The sequence below is a fragment of the Equus caballus genome, chromosome 9 (assembly GCF_041296265.1).
Source record: "Equus caballus isolate H_3958 breed thoroughbred chromosome 9, TB-T2T, whole genome shotgun sequence".
NCBI classification, from domain to species: Eukaryota; Metazoa; Chordata; class Mammalia; order Perissodactyla; family Equidae; genus Equus; species Equus caballus.
In genome coordinates this window covers 77,584,464-77,608,205 of record NC_091692.1, presented here as the reverse complement: position 1 = coordinate 77,608,205, position 23,742 = coordinate 77,584,464, and the positions used below count along the sequence as shown (strand labels likewise).

At 43.2% G+C, this 23,742-nt stretch overlaps 1 protein-coding gene and 1 long non-coding RNA gene across 3 annotated transcripts in view; one reads left to right on the top strand and one right to left on the bottom strand.

The window, feature by feature from the left end:
- MAL2 (mal, T cell differentiation protein 2) overlaps positions 1-21,327 on the bottom strand; it is a 29,158-nt gene extending 7,831 nt beyond the window's left edge. Inside the window, exons 1-2 of one of the 2 annotated variants that reach the window (XM_023648897.2) lie at positions 21,025-21,327; positions 6,853-7,023 (exon numbers count right to left, since the gene is read on the bottom strand). In XM_023648897.2, coding sequence (XP_023504665.1) covers positions 6,853-7,023; positions 21,025-21,156 — 303 coding nt within the window. In that variant the 5' untranslated portion in view covers positions 21,157-21,327. Of the gene's footprint in view, positions 1-6,852; positions 7,024-19,634; positions 20,368-21,024 lie in introns of those variants that run through there. The other variant, XM_070221749.1, reaches the window with a different exon arrangement.
- On the top strand, positions 20,566-22,556 carry LOC138915437 (uncharacterized). Its single transcript, XR_011421371.1, has 2 exons — positions 20,566-21,051; positions 21,609-22,556. It is a non-coding gene; the product is annotated as an uncharacterized lncRNA (long non-coding RNA).
- Positions 22,557-23,742: the final 1,186 nt, after the last annotated feature.

The following is a 23,742-nucleotide window of genomic DNA, read 5'->3' as shown; positions in this document are numbered from 1 at the left end:
TGATGTAATCCCATTTGTTTATTTTTTCTATTATTTCCCTTGCCTGGTCAGACACAAGATTAATACTCTTTACATACAGTATTGTCTCTGACTGGAAAGCCTCTTCCCACAACCAATTACCATCTGCACCTGCCCCCTACTTTTGCCCCCCACCATGCCATATGCCATCTGCCTATTCCTGCCTAATTCTGTCTTGTCTCCCCTTTTCAGGAGTATCAGAATAGAATTATGGTGAAGGTTTTCCTTGTCCAATTCTGTTTCTTTCCCCTTCATCTTTCATAGGTATTACCATCCAATAAACTTCTTATACTCTAACTCTGTATGGTTTGGGCCATACTATCCAGTTATCCATATTATCTACAGGAACATATGTACCCTAAGGTGTTGGAGGAGGAGATGTAGTATGTAGTGAGAGATCACTATGTAGACTCCTGTAGTTCTAGAGTCAGGCATGTAACCTGCAGGGGGGAATTGCACGTCTTTGAAAAGCAGCTCCTGGTGTACTACTGGGCCCTTGTAGAGGAGGAACACTTGATCTCGAGACACTAAGTGACCAAGTATCCAGAACTTCCCATTATGAATTGAGTTCTATCAAAGCCACCAACTCATAAAGTCAGGCAGGCCAACAGCAAGCCTTCTTAAGATGGAAATGGCACATCTGAGAGCAATCTGAGCTGGGCTGGAGGGCATGAGTCAGCTGCCTGAGCAGGTAGCCCCCACAACACATACCAGAATGGTACTGCCTCCTTCTTCAGCTCACACCTACAGCCACATGGGGGAGGGGTTCCCTTATGCCTAGCTAAAGGAGAAAGAAAAAATCTGAGCTTGTTTATGGTGGTACAACATGTGGTTGCAAGGTGAAAAGGGACAGCAGCTGCATTATTTATGCACTGTAGCCACATTCAGGGTTGGCAATGAAAGACAGTGGTTAGGAAATATTTTCCTAATGGATGGAACTATGAGTGGTGCAGCATTTCATGCACTTAGTTTGGAAAGCAAAGTGGCCCAAGGGGAGAATACACAGAGACTCACGGTTAGTGGTAAATGGTCTGGCAGGTTGGTCAGGGCCCTGGGAAAATAAGAGACTAAAAGTTCAGAGACAAGGAAGTATGGAGCAGGGAGATGGACATACGGAATTAGGCAAGAAGTCCGAAATGTGATCTTTCTGTCCGATGGTAACGCCTCCTAGAAGCATTCACCTTGGAATTCCACACAGAGAAAATGACATGCCCAGTTCATGCTAGCCAGACTCTGTCATCAGCCACTTGATGACTGGCATTATGGGCACATGAACAGAGTGGCCATGGTTGGGAAGAGGAGGCTATGTAAAGGCCCAATAGCATGGCCTCCTAATTGCCAAAGCTGATCTAGCTACTGCCTCTTCTGAATGTTGACCCTAACAGCAACAGAGACCAACTCTGAGACCCTGATATGGCACTATCCTCACCTAGTAGCCAACTGATGAAACTGAGCTCCTTCCTTCCTAGAAGGCATAATAGTTAATTCTCACAAAAACAGACCCTCATTCTGAGTACGGATTTGATTTCCTTCCCTCACAGCCTAAGCCACCACACTATCTAGGGACTTAGAGAACTCCCGATTCAGAGGCATCCACTCAACACAGCATCTGACCAAGAGAATAACTTCTTAGCAAAGGGAGAGTGAGAAGTGGCCCAGGACCATGAGTCGTATCATATACTGCACCATCTAGAAGCTGCTGACCTGATAGCATGATAGAATGGCTGGCTGAAGGCAGAGCTTGGAGCACTACTCCGTGAGGATGTCTAGCCATCCTTCAGGATGCAGTAGCTGCAGTGAAGAAGAGTTTTCTACATGGTGTTGTGTCCTCATTAGAAGAATGGGAATCAAGGGGTGGAAATAGGAGTTTCTCCATCTACCATCATCCCAATGACCTGGCAGAAGATTGTGATTGCTGTCCCTGCAACTCTGGGCTTTGCATGATCAGAAGTCCTGGTCCCTAAAGGGGTGTACCCTTGCTAGAGGGTACAGCAAGCATCCCATTGAACTATAAGCTATGGCTGCTGCCTGTGCACTTTGGATTCCTTGTGTCCAGGGACCAAAAGGCAAGAGGAGGAGTCACCATCTTGACAAGAGTAGCTTACTCTTATTATCAGTAGAAGGAAGGGATGCTGACACACAGGAGGGCAGGAAGGAATATATGTGGAATTCAGGTGATCTATCTGGGGCCCTCTTGGAACTCTCTTGCCCAACTGTGACTAAAAATGACAACTGCAGTGAAAATGGCCTAGAAAGGATACAGTTACCAGGAAGGAGGATTTGGATTACAACACCAGGTAAGCCACGGGGACCAGGAGACAAGAGCATTGAACAAGAGGAGTTTAAGACAGCTATTGGAAGAGGGAGACAGTGAGTACCAGTCATGACCCTAAGATAAACTCCAGTTAGATAAGTTGTAGTTTGTCCCTTCAGACTCTCTCTTTCAAGTTCTCTTTCAGGAAGAGAGGCACACTGGAACCTTGGAGGAGCAACTCCCCAGAAGTGGACCTGCATGGTGCAAGAAGCGGACTGTAGCATCCATAATCGTGCACTGCATACATTTCCCTTCAAGAAAGAACCTGACATTCAACTGTGAGAAGTATCATTAGCTGATAGCTTTGGCTTCAGTGGATTTGGGATCTACTGCTGTTTTGGGGCCAAGACTACATTCTTCCTGGGTAGCATCCAGCTAATGATGGCACAATGGGCATACTGGCTGCTTTGCCCAACACCAGATTCTTAAAGGGAAGGCTGTGCTCTGGAGCTTCTCACTGACTTGGCCAAGACTTTGTTAATCGACATCACACTCTAACACCTTTCTTCCTTATCCTACTTCCTCCCCCACTATCTTTTACAGGTGTTATTTCCTCTCCTCCCTCTCAAAAAAAATCTCTAGCACTTCTAAATCCATCTTAGAGTCTGCTTCCCAGCGAACCTGGGAAGATGACATATGTGCTCTTCTCATACCCTGAGCATTTCCTTCTTGGCCATTAGCATAATTTTAACTAATGTATCAATTGTGTAATCATTTCTTTACTGCCATTGTCTACTACAACAATCTCTTTGAAGGCCACTAGCAGGCCTGTCATGTTCACCATTGTATTTCTAGGGCCCAGCATAGGACCAGACACATATTAGGTGTTCAGAAAATATTCCCGATCACTGGAGAGCTAACCCGCATTTATATTTGGCCATCCTGGACATCTTATTCCAATTCCTGCTATGTGTGGGACGTGTGCAAAAAGGTCTTCCACAAATTTTGCTCATTGTTGTGGACAATGCAGATCTAAGCCAGTGGTTCTCAAAGGTTAGCATGCATCAGAATCACCTTGAAAGCTTGTTAAAACACAGACTACTGGGCCCCATCCCCAGAATTCCTGACTCAGCAGGTCTGGATGGAACCTGAGAATTTGCATCTCTAACAAGTTCCTAGGTGATGTTGATATTGCTGGTCAGGAACCACCCTTTGTGAACCACTTGTCCTAAGCCCTTGGCATTGTCCATTGGCAGATGACCCCATCCCCTTTCTGAGTACTTCACACACTTCTGCTCTTCTGCCAATCTTCCCAGTACTCCCCAGAGTGCCCCCCACTTGCCTCCACCTTTTCCTCAGGTGAACTCAGCCTCCAGGGTAGCTCGATTTTTTTCAGCAACAAGTGACTGTCCTCTACATTCTTATCTCAAGTCCACGTCTTACTCCTCAGGTTAAGGTCAAACTTTCACTGACTAGTTTAAAAAAAAAAGCTTCATTGTAGATAAGGCGATCCTGGTTTACGTGACAGCAACATGAAAAAGGGACAACAGTCACTTTGAGTTTTAGTTTTCTCATCTGTAAAAATGAGGATAATAGTTTTCATAAAAAATTGTCATAAAGGCCAAATAAATAAATAAATGTGGGGAGAGAAAATATAGCTTAGGACATTTACAATGTTAAGTGCTGCCCATAATAGGCAAATGGTCAAATGTGTGCCAGCTACAGTAACTTTCGGGGAATAAAAGGAAACATTTAATTGTACAGGATGGTTTTTTTAGCTTTTATTTTTCTAAAGTATATCTTTCCTTAACATCCAACCTCCCAATGAAGGGAAAATAAATATGGCATCGTTTATTTAAAGTTGGGTAAAATAGTATTATTTCCTCTCCACACAAAAAAACCCAATAAATAAAAACCACCTCAAAATAAAAACCTGCTTCTCTCCCCAAACTAGAATGGGGCAAGTTTTTAGCATTAAATATACATCATTACAAATTATATTTTTATTTCCTCATTTACACCAAAGCTAGAAAGCTTGGGAAAAAATACTGAAGTCATCTACCATAAATGTGAATTTAATCTCCTGATCAATAAAAGCTAGAACCTATAAATGTTTTAGTTACTATCCCACAACAAACACTCCAAGAAAACGAATTCTTTATCAAATGCACTCTTGCTTCCTTCATGCATGGAATATAGGCGATATTAAACTGTTATCACAGGAGGAAACAATTGTCTTTTGAGCAATTGATGTCTAACAATTCCAGAATGCAGCAATTAAAAACTGTTACCATCTGGTGACAACTCCATGATATCCATGGCTCAAAAATTTTCCTGGTTGACAGTGTGCAAGACATATTGCAAAACCTATCAAAGCAACCATGTGGTCAAAAATGACTGAGCATGTAGAAAATCACATAAGAAGAGAAAAAAGGAACCCTTTCTAAATATGGCAAGGATTTAAATAAACTCCTTGAAGCCACGAGTTGGCTCTTTGAAAGTGTACCCACCATACGATGAAGCTGTGCAGTGACAACCACTGTTCTGTGTGCTGTGTGTTGCTATCACCATTTTTTTCCCTCAGTAAGAGTAGACTGCTCCAGCTATAAAACCACAGGATAAACTCCGCAGGTGACTTATGGCACAGACAGACCAGTAGGTCTTTCAAATTTCAATTGTCCTTTTTATAAAGTGGTTTAATTAAAAAGGAAAAAAACTTCTTAGATTTTATTGTCTGAACATCAGATATTAGCGCTTCAAACTGGGGGGAAATACAAATTTAGGAATCCTAAAGGATCCTCAACACCAAAGATAAGACTCGATATAAGCAAAAGGAAAAAAAAATGGTAGGGACATATGTCTAATAAAACAGCAGTGATATTGGAAAAATATTTAAACATTGGTTAGGCATGTGCATCAACCAATTAGAAAGAATGCTGGGCATTGCAGGATCCTAGAGACTCAGTACTTTTCCAGGTATTAACCCGTTGGTTGCTGGGCTATTAGGAGGTCCAGGAAGGTCCCAGAGGAAGGGTCAGGGTGATGGGGGCACAACACGTGGGGAGAGGTAGCAGGTTGGGGCAACGACTATGTATTAACAAGCAGTGAAGTACCAGTAGGGCTATATGTACATACTGGCAAAATATCATCTTTGGGCCTGATACTAAAAGAGCTTGATGGCGCTTACCAACATTAGCGATTGACTGATTCATTCCTACATTATTATGGGAGACCCAGGCATTTAGAAAGACAAGATTAAGCATCTATCTGTAACTTAAATAGGGCCTTTGATCTTCACACTTGACCAATTATTAGAAATATTTTCTCATCATTAATGAGAAATCAAGGCAAAAATGCAGGAACACACCATATGAGCAACCCAGGAAACAGACTTTCAAAGTTTTATATTGCAAGTGTCAGCATGTTTAAGGAATTATGATGATTATTGATCACTTATTATAAATAAGATACAAAGTTGAGCACTTTATAATACATTAATTCTATTATTCCATAACAATATCTGCTGAGGTAGGTATTATTATTACCCTTTTACAGAGGAAGAAATTGAAATTCATTGAGGTTCAATATTTTGCCCAAAGTGACAGTTATTAAGCAAACCAGACCCAAGATCGAAGCCTGTGCATGACCGTAACCACTGCTCTGCACTTCCCCCTTAGCCTCACACTCACCCAGGCCACCTGCCCCTGGGCTGGTTTAATGGGCAGCCACATTTGCTACACATCACTGGTGCTGATAACATTTGGGATGATGGTTCTCCTTACGCTCTGTAAATAAGACAAGAACAAATATTTTCCTCTAAAGGCCTAATCTAAGTTTGTAACTACTAAAATGTGACTGAAACCTAATGAGGGTTTCTCCATGAACTTCATCAAAGTGCTGTCCACCATGGACTGGAATTCACGCTCCCTTGGGCCAGTGTGAGATAGTCCTAGAGCAAGAATAACCACAATCATGAAAGAGGCCCCTCTATTATACGAGGGAAGGGAAAATAAGTTGATCCAATATAATGGTGTCATAATTTAAGAAACTGTGTTGACTACAAATTCAATTCTTAAAACTTACCAATTCTTGTTAATTGAGGACAGAAGTTGAAAACAAATATAAAATATCCCCTTTTCTTTTCTAAGTATTTGGAGAGTAGAAGATATAGCTACTTCTTTTCTGAAAAGAATATATGTATTGAGAATATGAAGCAGAAATCAATGGAAAATTTTAAGATATATGTCATGGCATCCATCTCACAAAGGCATCTAGTCAATAGTTCAATAATTGTAATGTAATTCATTTGTTGAATGAAATAAAACAGTCATTGAGTAAAGGTCATCTAACTCATAAAGGAGTAACAGAAAGATTGCTCAGCTCTATCAGCACAGGAATTTCACAAACTGGAACCCTGCCGTCCAGAAAGGCAGCCACATGGCAGCGCAGCCGACCTGAGGTCTGACCTTTTCTCTTCCACTAGAGGCAACAGATAGAACAGGGGATCAGGCATTTCGGGACAGAAGAAGATATTTATAAGCTTTTCACATTTTCCTGAAATAGACTTAAAAACCCCTTACCAAGAAGTTCCAATTGGCATCAATCTGAGTCACCATGCCAGAGAGGAACATGCCAAGGAAGACAAGGGAAAGGACAAACGCCGTCACAGACACGAACATGACCCATCCTTGCAGCAGAGGTAGAGGAACGTTGGAGGAGGCAACCAAAATCCAGACGAGCCCCCCAAACACCTGAAGGAAAAGAGAAAGACGGTCATCGGTTTGGGCAACAGAAGCGAACATTCTTGTATCACCCTTACCACACCTTTGTTTCTCCCAGGCCCCTGTGCACATTCCTGCAACCCCGCCCACCCTCTTTTCTCTCATTACGCCAGATGCCTTCTTCCCTCAGGTGAAGGCCAGTGCTTCTACTTGCAGGCCCAATATGACTCCACACCTGTGTCTGCACCTGCCTTCATGTTGGACTCTTGTCTTCAGCCTTTGAACAGGCCCAGCATTCTTTCATTTCTAAAAATATTTTCCTTTGGCCCTGCTGCCTCTCTGGCAACTGCTCTAAGTATTTTCCTTTTCAGTCAACCATTTTTACAAATTCATCTTTGCTTGGTCTCCACCTCCTCTCCTTGCTGTTACTCTTCAAACCACTCTACAGTAGTCCCCCCTTATCCACAGGGGATAGGTTCCAAGACCCCCAGGGGATCCTGAAACTGCAGATAATTCTGACATCTATATATACCATGTTTTTTTCCTACACATACATACCTATGATAAAGTTTAATTTATAAATTAGGCACAGTTAAGAGATTAACAACGATAACCAAGAATAAAATAGAACATTTATAACAGTATAGTGTAATAAAAGTTATGTGAATGTGGTCTCTCTCTCTCTCCTCACCCTTCTTCTTGTGATGCTATAAGATGACACAGTGCCTCTGCAATGAGATGAAGGGAATGGCGCAGGCACTGTGACGTGGCATTATTTTTGGACCACAGTTGACTATGGGTAACTGAAACTAAAGATAAAGGAGGACTATTGTACACTGGCTTCTGCTGTCACCACTTCTCAGGGAGTTTATTAGCAAAGATCATAACTTGTTAACTTGTTACTTCTAAGGGCCACGTTTCAGTCCTTATCATGACCTATTTGTACATGTGAGATTATTGCCTATAGAATAATAGTTGCAGGTGTTGTACATGATAATAAACAATAAAATCTACCATCATTTATTGTCACTCTACTATGTTCTGGGCAGGGGAATAGGTACTTTCGATACTCATGGATCTAATATTCAATCAATATCTACTGCCCATCAGGTATCGTGCCAAGTGCTGGAAGTAAAATGGTAAACAAGCTACACTTGGTTTTCATCATCACAGGATTAACAGTCTCTCATAGAAAAGAGACGAGCAAGTGATTAAAACGTTGCTTCATACATGTCACAATTGGGCAAATAGTGGGCACTGCACGTCGCACAGTGAGAGCTCTAAATTCAGATTTGACAAGTCAGGAAACATTCCCTGGAAGCAACAATCTGAAGGACATGGTTAGAGAGAGTGGCAGAGGGAGGAGATGGCTATTTCAGGGCACGAGGTGAGTCTTAAGATGACCTGGTGGGAGCTGAGAGAGAGCCCTGCAGAGCTAAAGGTCAGAGCTCAGCTTGATGAGAGCAGCAGGCACCAAGTGGGCAACGGCCCAGAGGTGTGAGCTGGGCACCGAGCTGAAGGGTCTTGAAGGCAAAGTCAAGGAGTTGAACTTCACCTGAGGGCAATGGGAGACCAGAGATGACCCTGAGCAGGAACTAGCATAATCAGATTTGTATTTAGAAGTTTCTCTCTGGCTAGAGTGTGACAATGGACTGAAGAGGAAAGGACGGAGGGCTGACGGACCACATAGGAGACTGTTACAACAACCGAGTATAATCTAGATTCAAAGCACTGAGGACAGAGAGAAATGAATGAATCAGAGAGAAATTTAGAAGTAGATGTGATGGTAGTCAGTGACTGATCAGATGTGGGACATGACAGCAAAAGAGACAAGGAAAATACCCAGATTTCTGGCTTAGGCAACTAGGAGTAAGTGAGAAAACACAGGAGGAGAAACTGTTTGGGGCTGAAGACAGTCAGTTTATGAATCTAACAACAGCGGTCTCCTCCATACTACCACTAAAGCAATAAAGGCTATGCCTCCTTTGCATGGCATTCCAGGCCCTTTATGATCTAACCTGTCTTTTTCATCCTTGTCTCTTGCCACTAAGCCCCTCATATTTTACATTACAGAAAAAAATATCTGCAGTAGAAACAAAGCTCTTCCACACCCCAGCGGCCTGACAAATGCTGGCCCACAATGTCATTCCCTTCCCACGTGTATCTGAGAAACTCCCATTCATAGCTCATTTTGAATAGCATGTCATCCAAAAAGTCTTTCCTGAGTTCCACCCAGGCTCAGGTACCCCGCCTTCCCCTGAACCAGCTCCCTATTGTGATATGTTACATCAGTGAGAAACACTGTAATTCCATGGCTTTCAGTCCACCTGCTCTATTAGACTTCTTGGCAGTATGCTGCCTTACGTGTCTTTGCATCTGAAGCCATTTATTAATTTACATAATAATCCTTTCCTAACTATCAGTCAGGCACTATGCTAGATTTGGTAACACAAAAACCTAGGCTATACACCTGAAGACACCTACAGGCAAATGGGAATCAACTTCACTGCCCCCTCCGAACACTCTCACAAACGCAAACATACACATACACACACACACACAGGTAATATCATAAGAGCATGTACATCTGGCACGCAAAAGACTCTCAGATATTTGCTTAGTGAACAAATAAACTCCTAGTTCCCATATGAAAACAGTTGGAACTCCAAATATTAAAAACCAACAATCGCTTGTATTTTGCTTAATGTTCAAATGGCACAAGTCACCAAAAGTTACAAATACAAATTTTAATTCAAGTGTCTAAAGACCCAGTCTTACAACTATTTCTACTTTGAAAACCATTTTTGGAAAGCATAACAAATTATCACCTAAGTAATGATAACTAAAGCACCAATTAATAAATTCATATTTGTGGTGGTACACCTCAAGTCCTAACTTGAAATAAAAAATTACCAATCAACATAGGAAGTTTTATAAAATAAATCTAAGTCATGAATATTAAAGCATATTAAAAAATTTAACCACAATCTTGTTAGTAGCTATGAAAAAATCATGTTCCTGGTAAAAGATTCTCTACTTTTTCAGACTGTTTAATAAATATTTGAAGGTGATAAGATCTTAAATCTTTCCTTTTTTTCTCAGGCTCTTCTTCATGGTAGCCTTTTCTTACTCTCCCACTACAATCAATCTACGTTACTTTAAATACTGTTTAAGAAATATACATCATTATTAAACACCTATTAATTCAAGAGTCATTTATTAAGAACCTATGTGCAAGTATAAAGGGTAAGAACAAACAATTGGTCACTATTTATTAGCGGCAGGCAGATTTAAATAGATAAGCATAATTATATGATACAGGGTTTATGATAAATTGACACCTGTGAAGAAGAGGCTATCTAATCCCTTGGAATTAAGCATACCATTTAATAAACCTGGACTGGACCTCAAACTGGTCAGTCTCAAATCTACTGCCGGGCACCACAGAAGAACACTCAAGAAAAAAGAAAAACGGCAAGGTTCGTCTCCAGGAGCTCTAAATAAGGGAGACATAGACACCATTAAATCTGATTCAGAGCAGATTTCAGTGGGTGCTATAAAAAGAGCTCAACACTGTGGGCTCCGAGAGGCTGGGAGAAGGAAGAAAAACGGGAGCAAAATCCAGAAAGGTCATCAGGGGAGGCAGGTTTCGAAGCAGGCTTTCAAGGCAGACCAGGGCTTCGATAGCAGATGCCAATGTGAAACAGTACAGATAAACTGTTCTTGTTATACTCAAAATTACAGCCCTTCTAACACCTCAAAGGCTTGGAAAGAAAACTAAGTGCTTCTATGCCAAGAAGACAGATTCGCCTCCCCATCTGTGGTATGTGCGGTGCATGGAAGGGGGAGGGGCTGGAGGAGGATGAAAGCCCTTCCTCACAAAGACACACTCACTAGATGCCTAGATCAGAGATTCAGGGAAATCCAGATTTAAGTCCTATTCACAGTCGCTTGGGAAGATAGAGGCCAGAGAACACAACTAAGCCCACTTTGGAGGTCCACCTTTCTTACGGCAAGACTGTCATACTGCTATACAGGTCACTCGGGGCTCAACACAGTTATTTCTTCTCTACTTCAGGATTTCCTTTTGCCAAAGGCTCCCTTCTCTCCCAACCTTCCCAACCCAGCTTCAACTTTAAAAACTGAGCTTTTCATAACATTCCACCACTCAGTATACTCACTTCATGTAATTCTGGATGTTATTTAGCTGAGTATTTCCCAGACACACTGTAATTCTCAGCATCCCTGATCAGTAGAGGTGACTCTGGAGGAAGGCTTATTTTTAGAGGAGAAAAGTGCACAAAAATGGTTAAAATCTGAGGGAGACCAGTCGATCAAGTATCGTAGCAACTGCAGAGGACACACACTGGGAAGAAGAGTGGAATGCCACGTTCACCCATGTTGCTCTCCTCTGGGATCTGAATCCACATTCTGACCTCTTGTCTAACACTGCCTTCCATTGCTCTCTGGTGTCTGAAAAAGTCTGATAATTATGTATAAAACTCCCAAATGCACTGCATTTTGAAGTTTCTTTCAGGAACTAAGTCAGGACTCATGTCTCCAAACCTCACGCTCTTACAAAAAGAAGACCAACCCGACTTCCAGATGATGCAAAAGTAAACATTTCCTACAAATAGACAGATGTGTGTCCCCTGTGACACGGTTACCTGTTTCCTTCTGAGTGCAGATTTAGATGTACCTGGCACACGCCTCAAGTGCTCAAATATATTCTGAGTTGCAGTTATTAAACTGCCACACATTCCTAAAACCACAGATCTCCTTCGTGGCTTACCATATGTTTTTCACTTTGGTTTGGCCCCTGCAAGCCAGAAGGGCATGACTTGGCTGAGGCCTTCCCATAAGAAAACCATGGAAGTATTCATCTACACATCACACTGAACTGAACCCTCAGAGTTGGAGTTAAAACATGTTTTCACTAGAAACTGTAGACTGGCAAAAATACACAACCCCATGGGAAAACATGGTATTGAGCAAGCGGCGACTCTTGTAATTCTGGCTGCATGGATTACAGACTTCCCAACTTGTCTCTTATTCAGATGTCTTCTTATATCCCCAAATATCCTTTTTCTTTTCCAATGTCACCTTTTTCCTAATAGCTTGCTTTTAAACATGCCCTCTGACCTCTTAGCTAATAAGTTTCAAACCAATTTGACATCTTCATCTTAGTATACTCTTATTATTCACTACGTAAACGGCCAGTTCTGACTCTGACCTATTTTCAGTCAATGTTTGGAATGAGAACAGGGAAAGGTAAGTGAATCTGAAGGTATAAAGGACTTGTTAGACAGCCCCTAAGGAAGAATACTTCATTATTTAAACTTTCTGTATATAACACATAACCCCCTCTTTCCAATTCTCCTGTTATTTACATTTTGAGCATTTCATCACTACAGCAGGGAGAATGAACCAACCACCAAGCCTAGAGTTAAAAAAAAGTCTCCCAGTCTGACTTACAGAGTTAGAGTAAGAGGTGGAAGTTAATGAGAACAACAAAAATATTAGCTAGCATTCATTGAGTTCTTATGTTCCAAACACTAGTCTGAGGGTTTTATTTGTACTAATTTAATCCTTACAAACACTGAGAGATAATTACTATTATCATTCCAATTTCACAGATAAGTTAATTGAGGCAGAGAGCCCTTAACAACCTGCTCTAGGCTACAGAGCTAACAAATGTTAGATCTGGGACTTGAACTTGGCGATTGCCTTCTAGAGATTATGCTGTTAATATTACGCTATTCTGCCACCCTCAAAGTTTAGTTTCATTCTAGAGCAGGGTTTCTACCCTTTTTTTTTCTTTTTCTTTTTTAAAGATTGGCACCGGAACTAACAACTGTTGCCAATCTTCTTCTTTTGCTTTTTTTTCTTCTCCTCAAAGCCCACCAGTACATAGTTGTATATTCTAGTTGTGACGCCTCTGGTTGTGCTATGTGGGATGCTGCCTCAGCATGGCCTGATGAGTGGTGCCACGTCCACGCCCAAGATCCGAACCACTGAAACCCTGGGCCACTGAAGTGGAGCGCACAAACTTAAGCACTCAGCCACAGGCCTGGACCCGGGTTCGTTTTTTTTTTTTTGAGGAAGATTACCCCTGAGCTAACTGCTGCCAACCCTCCTCTTTTTGCTGAGGAAGACTGGCCCTGAGCTAACATCCGTGCCCCATCTTCTTCTACTTTATATATGGGACGTCTACCACAGCATGGCTTTTGCCAAGTGGTGCCATGTCCACACCGGGAATCCCAACGGCGAACCCGGGGGCCGCCAAGAAGCGGAACGTGTGAACTTAACTGCTGTGCCACCAGGCTTGCCCCTGGACGGCGGTTTCTATATTTTCGCCATGGAGTGGCTTGGGGGAGCGGGGTTTGGTTCCCTGAAATCATATCAATTGGGTAGACAAGTACATATGCATTTTTCTGAAGACACAGTCTCTAACTTTCATCAGAGTCACAAAGGGGTTTGTGACCCTCCCCCTGGGAAACTTCAGAATACCTTGTCTCCTTGATAACCCCTCCTATTTTAATGGATGCTGACTTATTGGGTACCTGCAAATGAAACTACACGGTTAAAGAGCGTTTAACATGTTCAACGTTTAACACGTTCAGACTATTTATCATCCAGTGAATAGATTACCTACACTTAACTCCATTTTATACAGAACTTGTATTTCAAAAGACTGCTTTCACTGGGAACATACTCAATCAACAAATACAATAACTGATAGACGTGTTTATAAGGCAGCCCATAGAAGCGTCAATTCATTCACAGTGTGACTGCAGTCAGTGGTAAGAGCACTGCCTGCCTCTCCAAGCTCAGTCCCTACCAACCTATCTTTGCACTCCAGCCTGTCCCTCATTCCCTGCATGCACAGTCCATTACACTGGTCCGTGCTTCTGCCTAGCACGCTGCCATCAAAACTTTTGCTGGGTAACTAAACTCTGGTACCACGTCTTCCAGAAAGACTTCCCTGGCTAGATGCCATCCCTTTGTGCTTCCATGGTTACTGATGCATGTATCCTTCACAGTGCTTACAACAGCTGGTTTGAAATCATGGATTCATGTGCCTGTTTGGCCCACTGGATTGTGAGGTCAGAGTCTGCGGCATTGCCCTAAACAGCTCTGTGTGCTCAGAAACCAGGATGGTGCTTTCTACAGAAGATGTTCAGTTGCATTCTCCTTGAACTGAACACAAACCACCAGTGTTTGTAATGAATCATTCTAGAAGAAAATGCTTCAGAAGTGCAGCTTGGGACACTAGGAACACACTGCTGTCTGGAACCTAGCTTATTCCCCGGAACATGGTGGGTGTTCAAAAATAGGCATGAAGACTAGTGAAGTCAGAACATGTACTTCTCAATTTTCAAGTTATTATTGGCAACGCCTACCATCTAGTACAAGATCTCAGGAGGCTAGGGTGGGAAGTTATGAGGAAGTTGGCACCTTTTGCCAGTCTAGCTCAAGACATCCCATTTTCAATCTTCTTAGGGCCCTAAATTTGTTCAATTTACCTATTTTATTACAATTGCCATTGGAACTTTTGACCAGGGTACTGTTTATCTTGTGCCTTATGCCACCGCTTCCTGCTCGCCTCCATCCATGCCCATCTGTCATCTCACCATGCTGACTTTCATCCAGACTGGTCCTGGACTAGCCCTGGTACAGTTCTGAATTAGAGGTACAAGATGGCAAGGTGTTTTGTTTTTTTATATCAACGAAGGGAAAACAAGCCACATTCTGGGAAGCAATGAGATGCCATATTGTAGAAGAGGCCTATGTACAACATACACTAAAGCAAAAGAAGCTTTGCTGTTTAGATTTACATTTTAAATCTAAAATTTGAAAGCTTTAAAAATGTTTGAGGATGCTATAAGTTCCACTCTCTTCCTTCCCATCTGACCCGAACTGCCATTTCACTTTCTTAAATAGCTGATGGTCACTCTAAAATGGAAAGCAGGGGCCAGCTCCACGGCCGAGTGGTTAAGTTCGAGTGCTCTGCTGTGGCAGCCCAGGGTTCGGATCCTGGGCGTGGACATGGCACCGCTCGTCAGGCCATGTTGAGGCGGCGTCCCATGTCCCACAACTAGAAGGACCTGCAACTAAGATATACAACTATGTACCTGGAGGTGGGGGGTGGTTTGGGAAATAAAGCAGAGGTTAAAAAGAAAAAGAAAAAGATTGACAACAGTTGTTAAAAAAAAAAAAAAGAGGAAGATTGGCAACAGTTGTTAGCCCAGGTGCCAATCTTTAAAAAAATAAAATAAATAAATAAATAAAATGGAAAGCATATCTTACAGGGACAAAATATGTTCTGGCCCCTTTTTATTCTTATTTATATTTTTCCTTGATTTTTAAAATATTCTTTTCACATTTATAGGTAACTGGCTATCACCTGGGTTAACAATGTTCATCTATGTCAATGCCTTGACATCAGCAAGCACTGTACAACTCGTCTCTTTTCTTTCTTTTCACCTCCCTCCTTTAGAAAGTTATTACACAGAAATTAAAAATGTCATATATGGTGATGATAAAAGGACATGGCTCTTTTCATATAAAATAGGACACAGGAACTTCAGGTCAAACTGTAGATGAGAAGAATCATGACATTTTAAGAGCTGGGCAAGACTTAAGAGGACGTGTACTCCAAGGGTGCCCTCCTCACTCCACCCAGCTTCTCTAGAATATTTTCGCACACTGTTCTGTTTGTCCTGCAGAACAATCAAACAGCATTTGTTAAGTACTGCATGTGCATGATATTGGGGATGCCAGACCGGTTCCTGCCCTTTGTCATTACACAGTCTTTTCTATTCAGACATGTCAATGTAGCTATGCCATGTTCACAGCTCCTACTACCAGATGCAACATTTCCATAGGGCTCCATAAAACAAATCTCCTCTCTCTGACCTCTTCCTTTGGAGCTCAAGGTGTTCAGGAATTTGGTTTAAAGTTTTCTGAATTTCACTTCTTCATATTTCTTACAGGGCTGCCACTCAGGCCAAATGATTGCTGAAAATAACCATGGCAGGGACATCAGTTTATTTTCTCTTAAGAAGTTTTAAAGTCTTTTCACGTGGATAGAGATTTTTAACCCAGAGGCAAAGGAAAAACCTTAGTTACATGGATAACTCCTCTCCAGCACTGAAAACATACAACTCCCCTTTGTAATCAAAATCTATTTTCTAGGCAAGAAAAGAAAACTCACTACATCTGAACATTTATGCATTAGTCGGTCTAAAGTCAAAACTTTCGGTTGAAAATGACCTGAAATCCCTTCCATAGATTTATCTGCACGACTGCACATGCCTGTTCCCCTCCCCCTCCCTCCCCATCATCCTTTTATTAACATTTATTTTCCTGGCATAATTTCTCTGAGCTACATCTTATATTTAAGTTCTGTCTAGCATCATTTCAGGACACGTCAAACGTCAGATGTGTCTCTCTTCTTCTCTGCTTCTTTCCTTTGTCCTAGTTCAGGTTCTTGTCACCCTTCATCCAGACTACTGCCATAAGCCCCTTAACTGGTCTGCCTGCCTCCGCTCTCTCCGATTTATAACCAAATTTCACTGCATGAAGATTTCTAAAACACAAGTCTGATCAAGTTTATCCCTGTCCTTCAGCAGCTCCCCATCACAGACAGAATAAATTCTATGCCTTGGTCTATCATTTCTCAGCAAATCACAACTTGAACTTTACCTGCCCTTTTTCCTTCTTCTGCCACCTTCCCACAACTCATGTTAACAAAAAAAAAAAACACCTAATAATTGCCAGAACCTTCTTCATGCCATGCTCTTTCTTGTCTCTGAGGTTTGCACATGCCTTTCTTTCTACCTGGAATTCTCTTTCTCACTTTTTCTGTCTATTGAGTGTCTACTCATCATTTAAGGCTAAACTCAAATGTCGCCATCCCTTTAAGGCTGCCTTTCCTGGACTCCCCAGTGGCCAGATGTACTCTACCCTGTTTTTTAATAGTACTTTTCATAAATCAGTTTTATCACTTCAAACACAACATTGTAATTCTTTCTTGCTTTATACTTCACTGTACAGGAATTTCTTTTAAGGGCAGGAGCTATGTTAATTATCTTATTCCAAGGGCATAAAATAAGACCTGATGCAAAGCAGGTTCTTAATTATTTGTTGAATAAATGAAAATTATTGTGGCATCCCAAACACTGTGGTTAGAAGCATGAGAATAAGAGTCCTAGAATATCTCCAATAAAGAGAAATGTGGATATATATCTTGGGGAATGTAGATAGTTTCCTAAACACTGAAACTGTGAAACACATTGAATTCAGTTATGACCTTCATTCTTTTCCATGTTTAATACCGGCTTTCCTGTGCATTATACAAGATAAGCTTATTGAGAACAGGAACCCAAAATATCTTGTTCAGACCAATAGTACAGATGCTCCAATGTTATTTTCTTATAGATAGACATGCCTGGAAAACGCTTTAGCTGTGGTTCACTTTCCATACCACGTCTTTCTTCCCTGAATGCTAGTTATTTTTGTGCATATTCTCTCAACTAGGTTATAAACTCTTTCAGGTGACAGCAAGTCTTTGCTCCCAGAAGAGGGCTTTGCACACAGGAGGTATTCAATACATACCTGATGAATGACATAAAGCATTAATTCAAGAAACATTGAGAGATTTTGAAAATGATAACTTTTGAAGCTGATGTTTTCCAAACTAAAAGGCTTCACTTGGCAAAACTAACTTAGTATTAAACTCCTTATGGCAAGCATGACTTGGTAAGTCTGGCTGACTCCAAAAACCGAGGTGCTGACAACTTAGGTATCTAGGAGTGGAGCACACCTATCTCAAGAAACCACACCAAGCACGCGAGGTTGCAACATTCTCCACCTAGGAAGCCAGTGCTATAAATGGTTTTACCTGCTGCTGTTAGGCTGGCACTATTTGTATCTTTTCAATCAGCTCCCTAACAAATGGCTTACACCTGAGAGACTGTGAATGGGGTACAATAAGGGGGATTGGAATCAAATTCTTTAAGCAAAGTTACTGGTTAGCATGAGAAGTGAACTCCAAGATCACGGTCTCATTAGCTTAGCCAACTATTGATAGCCCAGTCTATCTTTGTCAGATGCAGTTTTCATGTGTTAAGTTTTAGACTGCAAAAGGACATAAACAGGGAAATCACGAAGACAGATGGATTTGGAGAAGAGGTCAAAATTAAGAAGGAGTTTGAGTTTGGGGAATCTCTAGAAACACTGGTAGAGGCTAAAATCATGGGTCCTCAGAAAGGACCTTGAGTTCAGAACTGCTCCTGGCTAATTCTCACATTTAATTTACACGGGGAGTGATTTCGGAAGAGGAGCCATGGGAAACTGAACACTTTAAAGGAATCAGAAAATCAGAGGGAAATTAAGAAAGCTGGGACCAAAGGTGCATCAAAAGTGTTTACTTAGCTCCTCTCCGTGTGTCTGCTCAGCGCGGGAGTTCTCGATAGAGGGGTACCAAAGTGGTCTTGATCTCTGCTCTCTTAAAGCATACAATCCAATATCTCTAAGTGGTCTGGAAGGATGAGAGCTAAGAAGGAGCTATAGTTTGGCTCCAATGTGGTCTCTTCTTTATCTAAGGTCACTGGTTTTACTGGAATATTTTGACCCTTTTATTTTTGGGGGTGTGCGGTGAGGAGGAAGGTTGACATTTAAGTAGAAGAGGTAATGGAGGGCGAAGATTGAAACCTATCAAGATGTTTGGCCATAAAAAGTGAAAAGTAAACTGTTTTTTACTGTTCGGCTTTTGGAAGTGATGCCGTTCTATCTAGATATGGGTCCTAGACATGTTTCGGGGGTAAGAAGCCAGAGGAAATGAAGAGATAAAGGGAAAAGACTGGATATTTCTGTGAGTCTGGAATCTGTCCTAGACTGGGGAGTGGTAGGAATTCCAGCAGAGAGAGAGAATTCACATTTGAATGTGAAGAGCTGTCTTGCCCACAGAGCCCCGCTAAAGACCTCCCTCAGTGGCTCCCAGCCACGACTGTACATTAGAACCTCCAGGGAGCTTTTAAAAAAAGCGAGCCGACTCTGGGCGCTCCCCCAGAGATTCTGATTTAATTAGTCTGGGCCGGCAACAGTATTTTTAAAAGCCGCCCAAGTAATTAAGTACAGCAGGAGTTGAGAACTAACAACTGGGCTAGATAAAGAGATACGGAGGCGGGGGAGAGGAAAGAGAATAAATCACCTTCTGCCTTTTTTCCCTCAAAATTAAGCAGTGTTTCCCAAAGTATCACATGATTGCAGGTGGTCCTTGAAATGGTATATGATTTGATGGCACATGGATAAGTCTTCTTGGCGTTTACATACATATATAGTTCCATATATATATATCTTTACATATACACATACATATATAAACATATATTTGAATATTAGAAAAAATACAACCAGCATATCAAATTTGAGAATTCATGTATAATATTGCTTAGAGTGAGGCTAAGGGAGGTACTGAAGTTTAGAAAGTGAATATATTTAAATGAACATTCTGTAAACTCTTGTACAGGTGGAATGCGGATATGGCAAAAACTTCTAAAAGAGGTATGCAAACAAATGGAGTTTGGTGAACACGGAACTAAAGCAACCCAGAATCTATAAAATCTTGTCCCCACCTCTTTTTCTTCCAAACGTGTCTCCCTCCGCACAGCAGTGCAGCCGGCCCAACGCCATCCTCTCCTCATGGATGCCCGTGCCTCATCCCAAGCACTCAGATGCTTCTGAAACGGCCTCAGACTCAAACCAGCCTCTTCTAGCCTCACAGTCACGATCCGATCGTAACTGTAGCTCACTTGTCTCCTTTTTCATATTCAAATCTGAGCTAAACTTAACTTAGGGTGTCTTAGCCACCCTTAGCATAATAGAACAGAAAACCAACGCTCACAAGGCGTTCCAGCCCCACAAGCATAAAAGTGAAACGAAGCAACTCAAATCCAGGTTATGCAAACTCAAAGGAGGGGGTGAGGGGTAAGAGATGAAAACCCCACGCCGAGCAAACAAAACCAGCCTGCAGGAAAAGCACCGACTCGCTAACATTTCACCCTGTATTTGCCATTCTCAGGCATGATGCAACCTTAGGTTGCCCAATTTATATTTGCACATTTTCCCCTTGTCCACAACGAGCTCCGAAAGCTTCCAACTCCATAAAATTCCTCTTAAAAAGCTCAAGTCTCTAGCCCAAGAAGGTTGCACGACAGGCCAGGTGACCTCATCTTCACCTAGGCCCAAGAAAGCGTGCTGAGAAGGCTGGCAGTTGCAGAAGGAGCCCAGGAAGGGAGAAGGCACGAAGGCAGCCAGCGGGGAACTTGACAGCCAGGTTTGTACCTTTCTCCCTCCATTCTCAGGCCCGCCCACTTGCTTAGAAACTGCCAAGGGCACGGTACAGACTTCACCTTGTCCCCTGCCCTGTTTCCAGAGCCCTGCTCCTCTCCGCAATCCAAAGGACACTAATAATAGCAAGGGCAAAAAAAATGCCCAAGCCTTCCTCCCCCTCTTCCTGGTACCTCCCGCCCCCGCCCTTCCTAGGGTGGCAGCCTCCCGGTCGCCACTCATGGGCTACACCTCTGCACCACCCAACAAAATGGCAGGTTAGCAACAGGCGAGGCCGTGAGCGCCTGCTCTGGCTCTAGCCCCGCGCGGTCCCGGGCCAAGCCAGCAGGCGTCTCTGACGGCGCCCCCAAGCCCGAACACCCTTCTCCTCTCAAAGTCCCCAATCCTCGGCCCCACCGGGCCGCCTGCTCTCTCTCTTGTGGCCATTTCTGTCGCCAGCGGGGAAGCAGGTGCCAGCGTAACAGGTGCCAGGACAGAGGGCCCGGGTGGCTGCGCCGCCGCCCAGCTTCGGGCTGCGCTGGGCATCGAAAGGACCCCAGGAGGGGAGCAAGAAGAGGCCACGTCGAAAGGAAGGGAGCTGGAGGCGTGCGCAGAGGGAGACCGCCCGGGGGACAAGGATGCCGCTGCCCGTCCTCGCTCCCGGGCCGCGACCCTCGCCGAGGCTGCCCCACTTACAATCTCTAGGCAGACGAAGGCGCCCGAGTAAGTCCGCAGGATGTCGGGGCCGGCGGGCAGGGTGACCCGGGGCGCCGGGAAGGACACGGCGGGGTTCGGGGGCGGCGGGACTGCCGCTCCGCCGGCCGACATGCTGCCGCTGCCGCTGCCGCTGCTGCGTCTCCGCGCACCGCCGCCTCCCTCCGCCCGCCTCCGCGGCCCGGGATCCCGCCGCCGCCGCCGGCGCTCGGGTCCGTGGGGTCCGGGCGCGCCGCGCGGGAGGGGCGTGGCCGCGCTGCCCAGGGCCTGGCGGGGCCCCGCCCCGTCACGTGGCCCAGGTGAGCCGCCTCCGCCCTGGCGCCCTGGCCGGTCACGTGCACAGGTGCGGCAGTCACCTGGCGCTGTCCTTCCTGCTCCGGTCTCCTAGCCCCGCTTTGGGCCAGCGCCCCGCGCTCCTGGAGCCTCCCAACGCCCGGCCCCCTGTCCTGCTCTTTATTTGTTCTTGCTGTCCCTCCTCTTCCTTTTCACCTGTTTTCTTCCACCTGTCCTTCCCCCAACTCTCACAGCTCCTCTAATCAACTTTACTCACTTTCTCTGGAGGACAGGTCTTCGTTGGAGCTGTGACTCAGAAGATAAAATCAAAGTCACCAGTCCTAGCTAAAAAGTGGAGTGGATCTGCTTTAAATGGGACTCTAGTGGGATTTTTAAATCACCACTAGGACGGCGTCGCGCATTGGAGTCACTTCCAACACCTGCTGGCGGTGGCTGCCCGGGAGGGAACCGGCTGCTTTGTGGTGTGCCCATCTGTGAAATGGGGATGCACATGATGAACATGGATCATACCTACCTCGAATGGATGCTCCAATGACATGATATAACATGAAAAGAGTTTGGCGCATAGTAACCGCTCCTTAATGATAGCTGATAGCTATTTTTCTAATTTTTTCACATCCACATATCACGCTCGTGTGTACACATGATGTTGCATAGGTTATATTTTCCACATAAAACTTTAATTATTGATTTCACCTGTCTGAAACTTAGTTCTCCTTGCTGTTGTCTTTTAAACAAAAGGATTAAGATAAAAAGGGGGCTATTCTATGTAGTTTGGACTCTCTGGCCCAATTTATCCCCTTGCTATCTTCGGTGTTAATGTCAAAATTTTATAAATGAAATAAAGAGGATGAGATTATTTTTCTCAAAGATCAGCTGAAGATAAAGTACATACACCAGCATGTACATGTAGACCAGGTTGGAAACAGTATTCGCTAACATCATCAGACATTCTCCAAATTGACTACTGATCTTGTCTGTCAGGTTTAGCCTTTGAGGAACTGTGTTTAGCTCTATGCCCTGGTCAGCAGATTTTAGTCATTCTACCTCTTTATTATTTTAATAAGCGAAACTCATAGGTGTGGTGGCAGCATCAGGGTAGAAACCACAAAACAGGGTGTGGGTGAAACCTTTTGTACATACTGCCTATCTCCTCCACCTCTTAGTCATCACTTTCTGATATGTAATGTGTGGTATTTATTAAAGGAAATTTAAAGATTTCTAGACTGATTTATTTCATCAGTGAACTCTGTTCAGAATCTGATTGGAATAGAAAGATCTTTCAGTCTGGTTTATTTTATGCCTAACATTTCTCAATAAGCACTTAAAGAACTTTTGAGGGGAAGATTTCTTCAAGATCTTCATCATGGAGATGCTCAGCAACTATGATGGGCTCCCCAAATTTCAGTGAATAAACTTAAAAATGACTTTGGAGTTTCCAGAAGCGCTAATGACTCAGAAGAACCTCAGCTGTGTTTGTTTAAAAAATTGCCACCAAGGGGAAAACTTTTCACTGTGTCCCTTCCAGAACCCTCCTCGCTATACCATGTGTCCCCGACCATCCTTGCTTTCTTCATTCTACCTGCTTCCACAATGACCAGTGCAATGAAAAAGATTGTCATCGAAGCCTCTTCCATTATTGTAAGGTATTATTTGCTTAAAAACGAATTCCTGCCTAGAACAGTTTCCCTCTCTTATGACCACTACCCAAAACTCTTTTCTCTTGGTAGTACCAGTTTCCTTCTAATGAAGGTAACACTTCTGGAATCAAAGGGAGAAAAGCACTCATCCCCACCCCCACCCCACCATTCTGTCTCTTCCTCTACATAATTGAGCGTGAGCTCTTAACGGTTTCACTTCTCTGTTCTTTCCCCATCTCGTTTCCATGGTTTACTGACCTCCAGCATGACCTTTACCTTGCTCAAGGACTTCTTTTGGTCTCATCTTTTGGAATGTCATCATTCATATTCATGACACTTTCAACAATCTTGCCTCACAACCACTCGCTACGTTCAGTGAGGTGAAATCACGTCTGGATCTACCTTATTACTTGGAATTTTGCTACTGCCATTCTTTTGAATGCTAACATTCTCTATGATATCTATCTCCTATTCATCTAATTCTCCTTCATTCTCAATCCTACTTTCTCTTACTTTTCAGGGAGTTTTAGGACATCTAACCAGTAATACTTGTTTCCTTGAAAACAGGACCGTCAATCCAGGTATCCAAGACGAACATCTGGGAGTTTCCCTTAGTACCTCCTCTCCTGCCACATATTTAGTTAGTTATGAGGTCTGGCAGTTCTACCATCTTATTCTCTGGGATGTATCCACTTCTCTCCATTCCCTCTGTACTTACTCTCTCACAGGATACTATTCCTTCTCACAACAAATACTCTAACAGTCT